We start from the raw sequence: 16456 nt of genomic DNA, 5'->3' as shown, positions 1-16456 counted from the left end.
TTAACATTTTATGAAAAGTGATTCTTGCCATGTTCGTAATGTTGTATTATTGTTAAATAAAGCTTTCTTTTCTTTTTTTTTTTTTTTAAATGTAATCCACCACCGAAGAAGAAAAGGCGGAAATGTGATTCTCTTTGAGACGGACCGGGGGGCGGAAGCCAAGCAAAATCGAGTGAAAAAGAAAAATCCTCAAAATGTTGAAAGAGTTGGTAAGGGAGCGACTCATTGCGGCCGCCGACGAAATCTTCGGACTGTTTGAAAGAACGATCGCGTCGTACGAGGAGCAACTTGGTCGAGCGAGAGAGGAGAGCGAGCGACACCGACGACAACTGGAAACTGTTTGCAAGACTCAAATTGTGATACGTGTACAAGAAGGTTTGTTCGCATTTTCACTCAACGTTTATTTTGGTTAATAAGCTTAACAATACTGGTGTCTTGAAAATATATACACACAAACGTCTCCAGGCAAAACGAAGCAAAAGGTAGCCCCACTTTCTGAAACCTTATTTTATCCCATTTGAGGCTTTTTCGGAAATATCTTATATTGATGTAGCGCCTTTCCACGGACCCAGGAACACTTAATAATAACTGGAAATTGGATTTCTGGAAAATTGTGGGCCAAATAGCTGGTGAACATTTTGTCCACCCCTTCATTGGTTGGTCAGAGCAAGCCAAGTTCAACTAGCAAAGCAAGTCTGGAGCGATCTGCACATATACATTCAATAATCAGCATGTCTCGTGAGTAGGATGTGTGACACTTAAATGTTCTCTGTTTTTTTTTGTCACGTTATTAGCTAAATGTTCTTGTGAACTGCTCCAAGATGATTTACATGGCACAGGTGTAACGTGTTTATTGTGGTATCAAATTCCAAGTGGAGCTCTTGTAGGCTGAAATGTGGACATTTTCAGGGAGACACAGATGACAGCACATGACAGCTGCGGTTTTTTTCGTAGTCCAGCCATCCATTTTAAATACCGCTTATCCTCACTCGGGTTGCGGGTGAGCTGGAGCCTGTCTGTAAAGCAAATATATAGATTTCTGCCATGTTCATGTAAATGAGTCACTTTGGTGTGTGATCAACTGCCTGGCTCTATTTGATTGGTCTAATGGAGTCAAACATCCCTAAGTAGTTACATTGGAGTGGTGGAACAGTCTCGTGACACTAGTCTACCAAAAAAGCTTACAGTTTAGATAATGAATACCTGTTGATAAAAATAAAAGTAGCAGGTGAAATGTAGTTCAATTTAACGGAGTCAAAGTAGTTTACTTAATTAAATATAACAGAGTAAATGTAGCTCGCTAGTACCCTCCTCGACTTGAGACTTACTTAAGACGTGTACATAGGTGACTTACTGTGTGCCCATGTCTGGTTGCTTGTGTCTGGCAGGTAAACTTGGGGAGAGCTCCAGTGTGGAGCAGGAGGATGCACAGTCCCCTCACCTTAAAGAAGAAGAGAAACATCCAGAGCCGTCCCATGTTAAGGAGGAAAAGGAGGAGGCTGACGTCAGTGATTTGCCACTGACCGTCGTCATCGTGAAGAGCGAAGACGATGACAACCCGTCCGAATCGTCACAGCTTCATCATCACAGTCCAAGTGGAGACCACTGTGGAGGACCACCAACAGACAACCTCTTAGCTCCGCTGTCACATGGCGACGACACGTTCGAACTTTCGAGGGGCGACACAGACTGCGATGGAGACGACCAGCGCAAAGAACGTTTTACCTGCCCGATTTGTGGCAAAAGCTACTCCTATAAGTGCAACTTGACTCTCCACATGAGAACGCACTCAGGAGAAAAACCCTTTTGTTGCTCAGTTTGTGGTGAAAACTTTTCCAGTAAGTACAGTTTGAAATGTACATACGCGAACCCACACTGGAGAGAAACCCTTTAGTTGTTTAGTGTGTTGTAAGATGTTTACCCAAAGGGCACACATGCGGTCGCACATGAGCACGCACACCGGAGAGAAATCCTTTAGCTGCTCAGTATGTGGTAACAGATTCTCTCGAAAGATTCACATGGTGTCACACATGAGGAAACACACGGGAGAAAAACCTTTTAGCTGCTCAGTTTGCCGCGAAGGATTTATTTCCAAAGTGGCTTTGATTGCGCACACGGTAACGCACACCGGTGAGAAACCTTTCACTTGCTCAACTTGCGGTAAAAGCTTTTCCTACAGGAGTAACTTGAACGAACACATACGCACACACAAAGAAAAACCCTTTAATTGTTCAATTTGCGATAAGAGATTCACTCAAAAGGTGAACATGGAATCACACATGAGAACCCACACGGGAGAAAAACCTTTCACTTGCTCGTTTTGCGGAAAAACCTTCTCTCAAAAGCCCACCATGATCACACACATGCGAATACACACGGGAGAAAAACCTTTCCGTTGCTCCGTTTGCGGCGAAAGCTTTGCGCAAAAGGTCTCGTTGACGGGACACGAACGAATGCACACAGGAGAAAAGCCCTTTGCTTGCTCGGTTTGCAGCAAGAGGTTCTTTCTCAAGGCAAACATGGTGTCACACATGAGAACACACACAGGAGAAAAGGCTTTTAATTGCTCGATATGTGGTAAAAACTACTCTCATAAGAACAAATTTAAAGCACACATGCAGACACACAATGTTGAATAAAAGTTAACCTGCCCAGTGATGCTATAACATACACATTTGTTTTATCATAATGCAAGGAAATTGACTCTTCCACTGGGCTACTATCTCGTCATGTGTAAAACAATGTGAAAATAATTCCTCTCATGTCTGTTTCTTGGTAGAAGTAACACACTTAAAAATAGTTGCTGGACGGGTAGAAAAAGTTGCTAAATATAGCGACAAAATCGCTAAGTTGGCCACACTGCAGCGCTTTTGTAAGCGCTCCTCTCTGTTCGCAGCTATGGTGGAAGCAGGGCGCCTCAGCTGGACGCGCTTTGAACGATGGAAGCTGTTAAAAACAATCAATGAAAAAAAAATAATAATAATCATCGTGACAAATAAACATTAATAAGGGATAACGTCTATTAAATGCCCAGCCCAATTATGAGCCTTTCATTACAGTTCCTCTGAAGTTTTATTTGTTTTCAAACTCACAGGCCTGGCGTCCAAGTTGTTCTAATCACATTTCCTCATTGTAATGTAAGTGCGAACTATCTGTTTTCAAAGTGTAACAGTAAAATGTCATGTTTAGAAAAGGAGAACCAAACAGAAAACAAATATACCAATACACGTTGTGTATATATATATATATATATATATATATATATATACTGTAGTATGTTATTGTATGTTATTAATGTACAGGAAAAATAACGTTATAATTACTGTACAATAACATGTGAATGTCTTGTATTTTGTAATATTTAAATTGACGAACAAGTCAAATGTCATGTTTGCGCCTCTCACATGCTTTTACAATAAAGACCCTTTGGATTCTGCGCGCTTTGCAGCGCTTTTGTCTTCCTCTGCTCTTATCTTTGAGCCGTCGTCAATACCGCCTCAAGATGGCTGCCGCGTGACGTTGTGGCTGTTCTGCCGCTGAAGGACCACCACCGAAGAAGAAAAATGCGGACATTAGCGTCTCTAAATTAACGCGAGGTCGACAAGGCGAAGTCGAGTGGAGAAAAATAAAACATCAAAATGTTGAAAGAGTTGGTAAGGGAGCGACTAATTGCGGTCGCAGACGAAATATTCGGTCTTTTTGAAAAAACCATAGCGTCCTACGAAGAGGAACTTTGTCAAAAAAGAGAGGAGATCGAGCGACAACGACAACAACTGGAAGCTGTTTCCAAAACACCAACGTTGTTTTTCATCCAAGGTGCGTCCAAATGTTCACAAAGCCGTTATTTTGAAATGTATGGCCAAATAAACGCAGATTTATAGTCATAGCCGAGCTATAGGTGGCGCTACAGGAGTAACTGAGCTCATTTTTGCCAATATGAAGGGATTTGACTTCCTCCCTTGGGGGATGTGGGAAGAAGCCAGAGTATCCGAAGTAAAATAATCCATGAACGCACCGGGGGTGAGAACATGCAAATGAGTTGAGATTCGAACACCAAACCCTTCAGAACTGTAAAGCAGGCATGTTAACCACTGGGTCTTCATGACACATTATAGCTGTGTTTATGCAAAACATTTTCACAATATCTCCATCCCACCTGTATAAACTAACATACTTGACTTGTGTGAGCTCAAATGTGTTTGTGTCGCTTGTGTCTTGCAGGCGTCCAGCCGCTGATTGGTTACCAAGTACCACAACTTCCCCCTCAGCTGCAGGGCGTCGCCACCGGTTTGGAGCATCCGCAGCCCCCGCGCGTCAAAGAGGAAGAGGTAGAGTCCGATGTCACCGCCGTCCCCGTGAAGTGCGAAGACGAACCGCCCAAGTCGCCAATGCTTCCTCACAGCAGCGACCCACCGCAACACATGACGACCAAGACCAATGAAGACCACCGTGGGGCACAGCAAGCAGACCGCCGCTTAGCTCCGATGGCCAACAGTAACGACACCAAAGAACCGTCGAGGAGCAGTACGGACTCTGAAGGTGATATGAGGGGTCATACAAAAAAAGAAACTCAAGCCAAGAAAAGAGATTTATTTAAGTTACATAGACATGTCATACAGTACTGTAATGCTATACTTCCTGAAATCCAACTTGAATTATTACAAAAAGTAAAAAAGATTCACATACACACAAAATGAATGCAATACTCCTCTTGCCAGGTATTCGTAATAAGAACGACCTTGCACGATAGAAGTAACCATCAAAAACCAGGCAGAGGTTTTATTAGCAACGTGACAAGATTTCCCCAAAAACGACAGTTTGTGAAAATGCAGAGTCTGGTTGGAATGACCACCTCAATGTGATAACACTGTACCAAGAAGTTTGAAAATCGGATGATGGGTTCCGGAGTCATTGAGTTCTTTGTGTCAGAAAAAAAAAAAAAGCCTTTTTGGGGGATCATTTTTGTGTGGTATCGCCTATAAAAAATTGGGTCCAAAAACTCCTTTGAATTAGAGTAAAACAGTATCACTTGCTTATTTCTCAACATATCTCCTTGATCCTTTGGTTTCATCTGCTACTCGGGGAACCCCTTCTCCGATTAAATGAAAAGTTTCAGTTGTAAATATCCACCAATAAGCTTCTATTGGACGAAATTCTGAGGCGTTCTCCAAGTCGACGTGTCGAAATTACCGTGACGTTTCAAACCGCGTCATCTGCCCTAAATACCTGACTTGAATAGTGCAAAAGGAACATTATTAGTGAGAAAAGCAGTGTGGGCAGTAGAATAGGTCATGTACTTTTGTAATCAATTGTTTTTTTTTTCCTTCTTTATTTGTTAGGGAGCATTTCAGAGGCATTTGAAGTGCTCATTTTAGAAAATTCCACAAAGATGGCAGCCACTTGTCACATTGTTAGTTTCATTCCTGAAAAACTACATTCAATATGATATAACTAAGCCACTGTAACCACTGTACTGTAACATCATGCACATTATTAACACTTAACACGCTTAAAGATATGAAAATAAAAAAACCGTGAAGTGGATGAGGTCAGCGACACGCCCACAGCATGTGGATGCTGAAAGAACGTCTCAATTCTTGACCATTTTGTTGAAGCCTGATTCCATAATTTATGATTTCCTTTAAAACATTTTTTTAACTTCATTTAAATTTGGCAGGCTTGTTAACAAAAAGCTTTTCTGTGATGTGTCAAATTTACAAGACTTTTTTTTTTTTGCGACTTACTTGGGTCTTTCAAATGAGTGCGTTCTTGTTGAGTGAATGTGTGTTGACCAGAGCCAGCTTCAGGAGAGGCTGCTGTGTAATAGGTTGCGAGGAGTGGGGGAGTAGGCGGAGGTTGGTTTTGGACCGTTTCAAATGTTTGATTGACTGACAGTTGTTGACAGAGTTGTGCTTGTTAGGATGGAGGGATCAGACTGAGATGATTGGCTGAATGGGGCGAGCAGCAGCAGGATGGGACGGTGTCAGCGGGGCCCCGGAGGTGAACCAGTGGGGGGAGTAGGTACTCTGTGGTGGTGTCGTAAAAGAAGAGGTAGGTAATAGTCTGAGATGTGCTGATACTCGTCGTTCCGTCAATCCTGCATTAAGACAGTGTACTTCAAATTGGCCGCTAACATTTGGCTGCCCGGTGTGTTCAGATGTAGACCGTCGGTTTTAAAAAAAGGATTTGCGGCGCCAGGAGAGATTAAAAATTGTCGATGAGCAGGGACTTGGGTTCACGACGCAGTTGAACAGGATAGAAGATGATGCACAGTTTGATGAACACCAGAGCAGATGTCAAATGACCCGGTTTCACCACTCAACATCTGTAGCTGGGTCCTCATTGAACGATAGTATGCCCAAATGAGACAGAGTAGCTTGGGCGGGATGCTGTCGGCTTCCATAATCTAAGCTTGATACATTACCACCGCTTTACACACAAAAAAAAAAACATTATGACAAATAAATCATTCACAGTCAAATAAGAAATGCCATGCTCGTCGTACAATGCGGTGGCTCTTCTCTCGCCAGTTACTGATGATAAGCACTGACCAGCACACAAAAAATAAACAGAATGAAGGATAATATCCTGAAAACCGTTTTTTTTAATAATTTTTTTTTTTTTTAATAATATATTTCTTTGAATCAGGAAGATTGGAGGCAGACACGGGGGACATGAACGTACTGCAGGATGGCAAGAAAGAGCTGAAAAGGACAAACATAGACAAGTGGGCCAATGTCCAAAAAATGAGATGGAAGATGAGTGAAGAGTACATGAGGATGAAAAACCATGAGCACGCTTTGAGGTTGGCCCGGAAAATGGGAATGCCGTGCCAGTCGCCCTTTTGCCAGAACTCGTCCAAGCTGCTGTGCAGACTGGTGGTACAGTCGCGTCGGGAGGAGATCTACCGGCACTTCTGGAACGAGTTGGACTGGAGCGGGAAGGGGAACTTCGTCAAGTCGCTGGTCGAGATCAGCAGTGTCAAGCGACCCAAGATGAGCGACCAAGTGGCTCAGTCTCGCCGCGGCGTCTCCATTTCTTGCCACCTCGTCGTGGACGGTCGACGGGTGCGTGTGTGCCAGCGCATGTTCCTGTCTACGCTCGGTATCTCACAGTGGTTCCTCTTGAAGTGGGCCGGCCGAAAAGGAAAAGGAAGACGGGTTGTCTGTCCCAATACGACTGTGACGACAGCGAAAAGCGTCACCAAAGAAGATCGAAGCTTCCTCAGGTTCTTCCTACACAATCTCCCGCAGGTGAGGGTTTGAGTAGTTTGGGATTTTCTTTGGTATTAGTTAGTTATGTTCCTTAGTTTTTACGCTTTGAGTTTTAGATTTTCACGTTATGTTATCTCGCGCTTATTTGCGACTGGGCACGTTGGCCGACTGGTTAGAGCGTCAGCCTCACAGTTCCGAGGACCGGTGTTCAATCCCCACCCCCGTCTGTGTGGAGTTTGCATGTTCTCCCCGTGCCTGCGTGGGTTTTCTCCGGGCACTCCGGTTTCCTCCCACATCCCAAAAACATGCATGAATTGGAGACTCTAAATTGCCCGTAGGTGTGAATGTGAGTGCGAATGGCTGTTTGTTTGTATGTGCCCTGCGATTGGCTGACCAGTTCAGGGTGTACCCCGCCTCTCGCCCGAGATAGCTGGCATAGGCTCCAGCACCCCCGTGACCCTAGTGAGGAGAAGCGGCTCAGAAAATGGATGGATGGATGGATGGATATTTGCGACTGGCGTATAAACCTGTTTGCAGATTTTTTTGCGGAACCTACAGTGTCGCTAGTTTTACGCTTTGGTCAAACGTGCGCGTTTACAGCATTGTGGGGCCAAGTAACTATGTTGAAGTGAGTTGAGGAACTTGATTTAAACTAAATTAGTGATTTGTCGCCATCTTGGGGCATATTTAGACTATTATAAACCTTTTTAGGGGGATGTCAATTACTCACAGATTTTCGCTATTTGTGACAGAGCTCGCAGAACACTTTAATTACAATGAGGTTTTAGAGCAAGTTTGCAGTTTTTTTCCCTTTAATGGTTTACTTGGGTTTTACTTAAGTTTTATCAGTACAATGGAACCGTGATTTAATGGACTAATATGGGGGAGGGGTCATCAGTGGGCGACTGGTTATCACATCTGCCTCACGGTTCTGAGGACCGTGGTTCAAAACCCGGCTCCGCCCGTGTGGTGTTTCCTTGTTCTTCCTGTGCCTGTTTGGGTTTTCTCCGGGTGCTCCGGTTTCCTCCCACATCCCAAAAACATGCATGGTAGGTTGATTAAATTGCCCGTAGGTGTGAATCTAAGTTCAAACGGTTGTTTGTTTATATGTGCCCTGCGATTGGCTGGCGACCAGTTCAGGGTGTACCCCGCCTCTCGCCCGAGAAAGCTGGGGTTGGCTCCAGCACCCCCGTGACCCTAGTGAGGATAAGCGGCACAGAAAATGGATTTATGTTCATCCAAACTTACCTCGCTAGTGCTTGTGACGGGTGATAATGGCGTGCTGGTGGGAGAAGGTTGTTGTGGTGGCGAGTCAAGGGTTGCCTTCATGAGCCACGTGGTTAGAACGCTTCCTTTTTTTCCACCTCCTTTATGTTTGGACAGCCCAGAGAGGGGCTTGGTTTAAAAAAAAAAAAAAAAAAAAAAACTGTACAGTGTACCAAAATCAGTATAGCAGAGAGACGTGTACACGTACTATATGACAAGTGCTCGCAACAGTGAACAACAGCCATAGATATTAATAGGTAGATACGACATGCCCCTATTGAGCTGCGTGCCCACGGCGACGCAAAGCTAATGTCCATGCATTGCCTTTGATGGGAACGTTGCCCCTCCCAATGTGGCTGCCACATAGACACGTCTTTTAGACGGCTTAAGTCTTCATATCTGTGACAACGTAGGCACAACCCGTAAATATGGGTGCAAGTCTCTGCCTTTTGAGTGCAACACAGCACTCGGAAAAAATTCTGGAACTAGCAGACATTGTCAACTACTGTACAAAAGTGTCTTTTGAGTTCCAACTGGACACTATTTTCTGTCTATTCAGTGCGAGGTCTGTTAAATCGAGGTTCCACCATATACCTTCAATTGCAACAAAACAGGAGAATTACATTTGTAAATTTGACACATCACAGAGAAGAGTCTTGTTAACAAGCCTGACAATGAATGAATTGAACTAAAAAAACTACAAAGTATGTGAAATCAGGCTTCATTTTGTTATTTCCCCCCCCCCCCCCCCCCCCCCCCACACACACACACACACACTATACTTTGGCGCTATCCATGGTTGTTGTCGTCGCCATGATAGTGGGTGTATTCGGTCGCGTTGACAGGTGACACGTTTTCTGGTTCCACCTCTCCGGAAAATTTAGAAGGTGAAAAAGAGTTGTAAGGCATATCGCAACAATTCAGTACAATAGTGTTCTCAGTCTTGGCACGTTTTCAGCACTTCAAACATATTTAATGTCATTAGAAACAACACGAAATGAGTTTGGTTACTATGTTTTTAACGTCTGGTAATTATTTTTCTTTCAGTCAACGAAAATGTGTTTTAAGTTCTAGTGTTTTTTTTTTGTTTTTTTTTTCTTACTACAATAACAATGCCGCAGGTTCCGTCGCACTATGGTGGACCGTCTTCATCCAAGGTGTACCTGGAGCCCATTTTCAAGTCGGCCATCCACCTCTACAACTTCTACATGCTCTCCTGCCGGGAACGCGGTGTTCTGCCCTTATCCAAACGGGTGCTGAATAAAACTTTGAAGGACCTCAACCTGACTTTGTTCCGTGCCAAGAGGGAGCAGTGCTCCACCTGCAGCAAGACCAAAGATGTGGACACATCAGTGTGGGAGGAGCACCGGCGTAAAAAAGACTCCACCTTGCTCGCGATGCAGCAGGACCAAGAACGAGCTGGCCGGGAGATTCTAGTAGCTTGCATGGACCTCCAGGGGCTCCTTCTCGCTCCCAAGCTCCAACCATCTGCTCTGCACTACACCAAGACCAAGCTATGCGTGCATAACTTCACCCTCTTCAAAATGGCTTCACAGGAAACCACCAACTACCTGTGGCACGAGGGCGAAGCCGGCATTTCTCAGGACGAGTTAGCCTCGTGCGTGGTGGACTTCCTCCTAACCAACACCGCCAACCAGGAGTACATCCTTTGGAGCAACGCCGACCAGTATAGGAACCTGGTCCTGAGCAACGCCCTGCTCAAGTTCGCCACAGACTCGCACAAGCCCGTCACGCAGAAGTTCCTGGAGCGAGGCCATACCCGGACCGAGTGTGACGCGGTGCACACCGCCGTTAGGAGGCGACTGAAGAAGCGCGACATCCACGTTCCGTTGGAGTATGCGGCTGTCATCGGAGGACCCGGTACCAGAGCGTGCCCGGTGAAATACGTAGACCATAATTTCTTCACAGACTACCGCCAACTAAACCTCTCCGTCTCCATCCAACCCAGCGGAGATGCATCAGTGGAGGATGTGCGAGCAATTAGGTATTTTTCATCACATGCATACAGCTGTGAAAAAATACATTTGCTACTTGCAACTCGGGCTGTCACTATCGAATCTTTTTAGAATCGATTCTCCTGTTGATTATTGATTGAATAACCAAATCCATCCATCCATCCATTTTCCATACTGCTTTATCCTCACAAGGGTCGTGGGCGTGCTGGAATATTATTATTATTATTATTTTTTTTTTTTACTAATAACATGCATTCTATTCTCATTTATGAGGCATCGACTTTCTTCCTTAAACGGGTACCGAGTGGTGTATGGTATAAATTCGGTGTACAGAATATGAGACAACAAAATACTGAATGCTAAACAGTTAGCAATCGTGATTAGCATTATCTAGCTAGCTATTACAGGGTCCGACATTAAGCCTTCTTTTGTGTTGGCCCAAGCCAAATTGTGGTGGCCCTGTATTTTCATGATATAATATGTTAAGTTTTAGTGATCATTTTGTATTTACCATCTTTATACTGTATTATTTAAATGCAGCCCTATGGGTGGCACAAGTCAGTGCAAACTGTAGGCCGGTCGCAAGCCCGGATAAATGCAGAGGGTTGCGTCAGGAAGGGCATCCGGCTTAAAAGTTTGCCAAACAAATATGAGCGTTCATCCAAAGAATTCCATACCGGATCGGTCGTGGCCCGGGTTAACAACGTCCGCCACCGGCGCCGTCAACCTGCGGGGCGCCGTTGGAAATTCAGCTACTGTGGGTCGAAGTCAAAGAAGAAGAGGAGGTGGAAAGCGGGTTCTTCGGCAGAAAAGAGAAGAGGAAAACACAGAGCCTAGAACTGAATGTGGGGACTTTGAATGTTGGGACTATGACAGGAAAATCTCGGGAGTTGGTTGACATGATGATGAGGAGAAAGGTTGATATATTGTGTGTCCAGGAGACCAGGAGGAAAGGCAGTAAGGCTAGAAGTTTAGGGGCAGGGTTTAAATTATTTTACCATGGTGTCGATGGGAAGAGAAATGGAGTCGGGGTTATTTTGAAAGAAGAGTTGGCTAAGAATGTCTTGGAGGTGAAAAGAGTATCAGATCGAGTGATGAGGCTGAAATTTGAAATTGAGGGTGTTATGTGTAATGTGATTAGTGGCTATGCCCCACAGGTAGGATGTGACCTAGAGGTGAAAGAGAAATTCTGGAAGGAGCTAGATGATGTAGTTCTGAGCATCCCAGACAGAGAGAGAGTCGTAATTGGTGCAAATTGTAATGGACATGTTGGTGAAGGAAACAGGGGCGATGAAGAAGTGATGGGTAAGTACGGCATCCAGGAAAGGAACTTGGAGGGACAGATGGTGGTAGACCTTGCAACAAGGATGCAAATGGCTGTAGTGAACACTTTTTTTCAGAAGAGGCACGAACATAGGGTGACCTACAATAGCGGAGGTAGAAACCACGCAGTTGGATTACATCTTGTGCAGACGATGTAAATCTGAAGGAGGTTACAGACTGTAAGGTAGTGGTAGGAGAGAGTGTGGCTTAGACTAGCATAGGATGGTGGGGAGTAAGATGACTCTGGTGGTGAGGAGGACAGATTAGGAAGACAAAGGCAGAGCAGAGAACCATGTGGTGGAAGCTGAGACAGGACGAGTGTTGTGCAGCTTTTCGGGAAGAGGTGATACAGGCTCTCGGTGGACGCCAGGAGCTTCCAGAAGACTGGACCACTGCAGCCAAGGTGATCAGAGAAGCAGGCAGGAGAGTACTTGGTGTATCTTCTGGCAGGAAAGGAGAGAAGGAGACTTGGTGGTGGAACCTCACAGTACAGGAAATCATACAAGGAAAGAGGTTAGCTAAGAAGAAGTGGGACACTGAGAGGACCGAGGAGAGGCGAAAGGAATACATTGAGATGCGACACAGGGCAAAGGTAGAGGTGGCAAAGGCAAAACAAGAGGCATATGATGACATGTATGGCAGGTTGGACACCAAAGAAGGAGAAAAGGATCTATACAGGCTGGCCAGACAGAGGGATAGAGATGGGAAGGATGTGCAGCGGGTTAGGGTGATTAAGGATAGAGATGGAAATACGTTGACTGGTGCCAGCAGTGTGCTTGCTAGATGGAAAGAATACTTCGAGGAGTTGATGAATGAGGAAAATGATAGAGAAGGGAGAGTAGAAGAGGTAAGTGTGGTGGACCAGGAAGTGGCAATGATTAGTAAGGGGGAAGTTAGAAAGGCATTAAAGAGGATGAAAAATGGAAAGGCAGTTGGTCCTGATGACATTCCTGTGGAGGTATGGAAGAATCTAGGAGAGGTGGCTGTGAAGTTTTTGACCAGCTTGTTCAATAGAATTCTAGTGCGTGAGAAGATGCCTGAGGAATGGAGGAAAAGTGTACTGGTGCCCATTTTTAAGAACAAAGGTGATGTGCAGAGCTGTGGCAACTATAGAGGAATAAAGTTGATGAGCCACACAATGAAGTTATGGGAAAGAGTAGTGGAGCCTAGACTCAGGACAGAAGTGAGTATTTGCGAGCAACAGTATGGTTTCATGCCTAGAAAGAGTACCACAGATGCATTATTTGCCTTGAGGATGTTGATGGAAAAGTACAGAGAAGGTCAGAAGGAGCTACATTGTGTCTTTGTAGATCTAGAGAAAGCCTATGACAGAGTACCCAGAGAGGAACTGTGGCACTGCATGCGGACGTCTGGAGTGGCAGAGAAGTATGTTAGAATAATACAGGGCAGCAGAACAGCGGTGAGGTGTGCTGTAGATGTGACAGAAGAATTTAAGGTGGACGTGGGACTGCCTCAGGGATCAGCCCTGAGCCCCTTCCTTTTTGCAGTGGTGATGGATAGGCTGACAGATGAGGTTAGACTGGAATCCCCAGTGGACCATGATGTTTGCAGATGACATTGTGATCTGCAGTGAAAGCAGGGAGCAGCTGGAGGAACAGTTAGAAAGATGGAGGCATGTACTGGAAAGAAGAGGAATGAAGATTAGCCGAAGTAAAACAGAATATATGTGCATGAATGAGAGGGCTGGTGGGGGAAGAATGAGGCTACAAGGAGAAGCGATAGCAAGGGTGGAGGACTTTAAATACTTGGGGTCAACCGTCCAGAGCAATGGTGAGTGTGGTCAGGAAGTGAAGAAACGGGTCCAAGCAGGTTGGAACGGGTGGAGGAAGGTGTCAGGTGTGATCTATGTGACAGAAGAGTCTCTGCTAGGATGAAGGGCAAAGTTTATAAGACAGTATTGAGGCCAGCCATGATGTACGGATTAGAGACAGTGGCACTGAAGAGACAACAGGAAGCAGAGCTGGAGGTGGCGGAAATGAAGATGTTGAGGTTCGCTCTCGGAGTGACCAGGTTGGATAAAATTAGAAAGGAGCTCATCAGAGGGACGGCCAAGGTTCGATGTTTTGGAGACAAAGTTAGAGAGAGCAGACTTCGATGGTTTGGACACGTCCAGAGGAGAAATAGTGAGTATATTGGAAGAAGGATGATGAGGATGGAGCTGCCAGGCAAGAGAGCTCGAGGAAGACCAAAGAGAAGGTGGATGGATGTCGTGAGGGAAGACATGATGGCAGTTGGTGTTCGAGAGGAGGATGCAGGAGATAGGCTTCCATGGAAAAGGATGACTGCGCTGTGGCGACCCCTAACGGGACAAGCCCAAAGGAAAAGAAGAAGATACTGTATTATTTAAGCCACTTTAAGAAATGATAAGTACAATTGCATTCAAAGCGATGACTCTGTACTAACCTGACTAAAATCAAGGCATTTCAGTTGTACAAATTAATAATAATGCTGAAAAGAATCAACCAATTACAAAATGATTAAAATATTTGCTAAGCAGAGAAATTCCAACAATGTTTTATTTTGTGTCTTGATGTTGTGCATACTATGTAATATTAGGGGGGCTTCCATCAGGGTTTTGTTTGTTTGGGTTTGCGTTGCAGCTCTTGCGCACCTACGCAGTGTGAAGGCGAGACTAACTACACTTGGGTTGGGGCGATTATGGAAAAAAATAATAATCCCGATTATTTTGAATGATATTGAAATCACAATTAATAAACACGATTATTAATTGATTTCAAATATTTGTTTCTTCAACTACCAAAACTCAACTTTAAATATAACTTACAACCAGAAAATAAATTAGTAACTAGTAAAATAACAATATATTAAAATAACAGAAATTGGAAAAAAAATTAAAAAGCCAAGAAAGATCCATACACTTTTGGCTAAAAACGTGCCAATGCTTTTAGCCATGACTATATTGTCTTTGTCTATTATAGTTGTCTAAATAAAATCCTCTCATTATTCTGGCATTTAGCAAATAAAAATATTGTTGGTAATCGACCTAAAACAGGAAAAGTTGTAGTTTGATTACATGTCACAGGCATGGAAAAAAAAGTGCGTCTTTTGATACAGTCAATGACTGGACCTGCTGTTTGTGCTGTGTGCACCTTGGCCTCTTTGTGGCAGTGTGGTGCGATGCAAGCATGGAGCTACTCGTTTCCTGTAAGCTATAAAAAGAGTAGAACAAGAAAGTCTCGATATAACATGAATACGTTAATTTTTAACAGATTAGGAAGAATATTTGCCTGTGAGTATTGTTATATTACCTGTCTGCATGTGTTACTACGGCGTTTGTCCACTGCATCAGAAGGATCCCATTATTATCATTATTATTATTATACACCTTTCTAATGTTTCCTGTCCACCCCACAGATACAACACAGATGGCACGATGGCATACAAACTAGATCACTTTGAGGAGTGGCAGCCATACGCGTCTCCGCTCCCTAGAATGGAGGGTCCGGTTGGAACTGTGTCGCCGCTGTACAGGAACCGCCAGAAGCTCAGCAGCATCAAGTTTCAACACCTTCAGGAGCTCAAACATGTTTTACCCCAAGACTACCACAGCTTCTATGACACTCTTGACCATGAGTGATGAGTTTACCATCAAGGAATAGTAGCAAAAGTGTTGTTATTAGGGACAGGCATGATTATCAGTGAATTGATGTTTTCTTTTATGTGTCTGTGTGTCTGAAAGCAAAGATGGCAAAATGATGCGTTTTACCTGGCTGCAACAAGCAGGGGCTTTGTTCTATACTAGATCAGTAAATATTGTAAAAATGGTGCCTTTTCCCCAAAAGACTTTGTTCAGGCCCCTGATTGACTCCAATGGGCTGCACAATTTGGAATCACAGCGCCACCTGCTTTGTTGGCATGTATGTAAAGGACTATTAGGGCCATGCTGAGAAAAAAAATGTTTCGTAAAATGAAGAGGGAAAAGTCGTCACGCGGCGGCTGAAATAAGTATTTAACACGTCACCATTTTTCTGGAAAGTCTTACTACAGCTAATTAGTGTAATTTTGCTTATCTAGAGGATAAAATGTGGAAAAAAAACGTGACGTATTAGAAAAAAAAAACAATGCGATTTTGGAATCAGCACGTCAATTTTAGTTGCAATCAACATCGAAATCTAACTCAACAGAATGTTTCTTTCAAATTCTTCCCCAGTGTAATCAAACAGCAATCTAGTCCCTTGTCAGTGCAAATGAATATCAGCTGGTTCAGTCCTAATTGACAGGCAACAAAAAGGTCTTGAAACTGTCATTGCAAACTAAGCCTTTTGTACAAAGTATTAAATACCAGTTTCCGCGTTCAATACCTTCCCCTGTGTCATTCCACATTATTACACAATTTAATTTGGGATATTGTTCTACTTGCTTTGTATGTATGGGTTACGTAGGTTGTTCCCAACATCTGGGAACATTTTCAATAGCACCTTTGGCAATATATTTAGTGAGAAAAACGGTGACGTGTTAAATACTTATTACAGCTGCTGTATTCTGTGAAAATAAAGTTGTATTTTTCATTTGATGTTTTTCATTCTTGTGAAATGTTTTGCTTCTTTTTTATTCTATTAAAATGAAATATTTATTGTTGGAATTATTTTTTTTTTTCTTGTAACATGAATTTATTCTCTATAAATAATGGCTTCT

The 16456-nt window shown here is 43.8% G+C and overlaps 2 protein-coding genes across 4 annotated transcripts; both read left to right on the top strand.

Moving 5' to 3' along the window:
* The first annotated feature begins 139 nt into the window (after positions 1-139).
* Positions 140-1977, top strand: LOC133400233 (ras-responsive element-binding protein 1-like). Its single transcript, XM_061672682.1, has 2 exons — positions 140-375; positions 1389-1977. The coding sequence occupies exons 1-2, from the start codon at positions 195-197 to the stop codon at positions 1892-1894; spliced, it is 687 nt and encodes a 228-aa protein (XP_061528666.1). The 5' UTR covers positions 140-194; the 3' UTR covers positions 1895-1977.
* A 1586-nt stretch (positions 1978-3563) lies between these two features.
* LOC133400154 (uncharacterized) lies at positions 3564-16302 on the top strand. Of its 3 annotated transcripts, none has more exons than XM_061672475.1 (5): positions 3564-3816; positions 4222-4539; positions 6649-7253; positions 9602-10485; positions 15176-16302. In XM_061672475.1, the coding sequence occupies exons 1-5, from the start codon at positions 3639-3641 to the stop codon at positions 15396-15398; spliced, it is 2208 nt and encodes a 735-aa protein (XP_061528459.1). In that variant the 5' UTR covers positions 3564-3638; the 3' UTR covers positions 15399-16302. The 3 variants fall into 3 exon arrangements, with proteins under 3 accessions (XP_061528459.1, XP_061528460.1, XP_061528461.1); XM_061672476.1 differs by lacking the exon at positions 3564-3816 and adding an exon at positions 5921-6051 and having other exon boundaries at positions 4451-4539; XM_061672477.1 differs by lacking the exons at positions 3564-3816; positions 4222-4539 and adding an exon at positions 5750-6051.
* The last annotated feature ends 154 nt before the right edge of the window (positions 16303-16456 follow it).

The sequence above is a fragment of the Phycodurus eques genome, chromosome 3, assembly GCF_024500275.1.
Source record: "Phycodurus eques isolate BA_2022a chromosome 3, UOR_Pequ_1.1, whole genome shotgun sequence".
NCBI classification, from domain to species: Eukaryota; Metazoa; Chordata; class Actinopteri; order Syngnathiformes; family Syngnathidae; genus Phycodurus; species Phycodurus eques.
Note: the sequence above shows the minus strand (reverse complement) of the source record. Positions and strands in the feature narration are given on the sequence as shown.

Bases quoted from the DNA above. Each gene is read 5' to 3' on its own strand.
- LOC133400233 (XM_061672682.1), top strand. From the start codon at position 195: ATGTTGAAAGAGTTGGTAAGGGAGCGACTCATTGCGGCCGCCGACGAA. The intron at 376-1,388 runs GTTTGTTCGCAT...TGTGTCTGGCAG, and splicing joins TGTGATACGTGTACAAGAAG to GTAAACTTGGGGAGAGCTCC.
- LOC133400154 (XM_061672475.1), top strand. From the start codon at position 3,639: ATGTTGAAAGAGTTGGTAAGGGAGCGACTAATTGCGGTCGCAGACGAA. The intron at 4,540-6,648 runs GTGATATGAGGG...TCTTTGAATCAG, and splicing joins GAGCAGTACGGACTCTGAAG to GAAGATTGGAGGCAGACACG. The intron at 10,486-15,175 runs GTATTTTTCATC...TCCACCCCACAG, and splicing joins GAGGATGTGCGAGCAATTAG to ATACAACACAGATGGCACGA.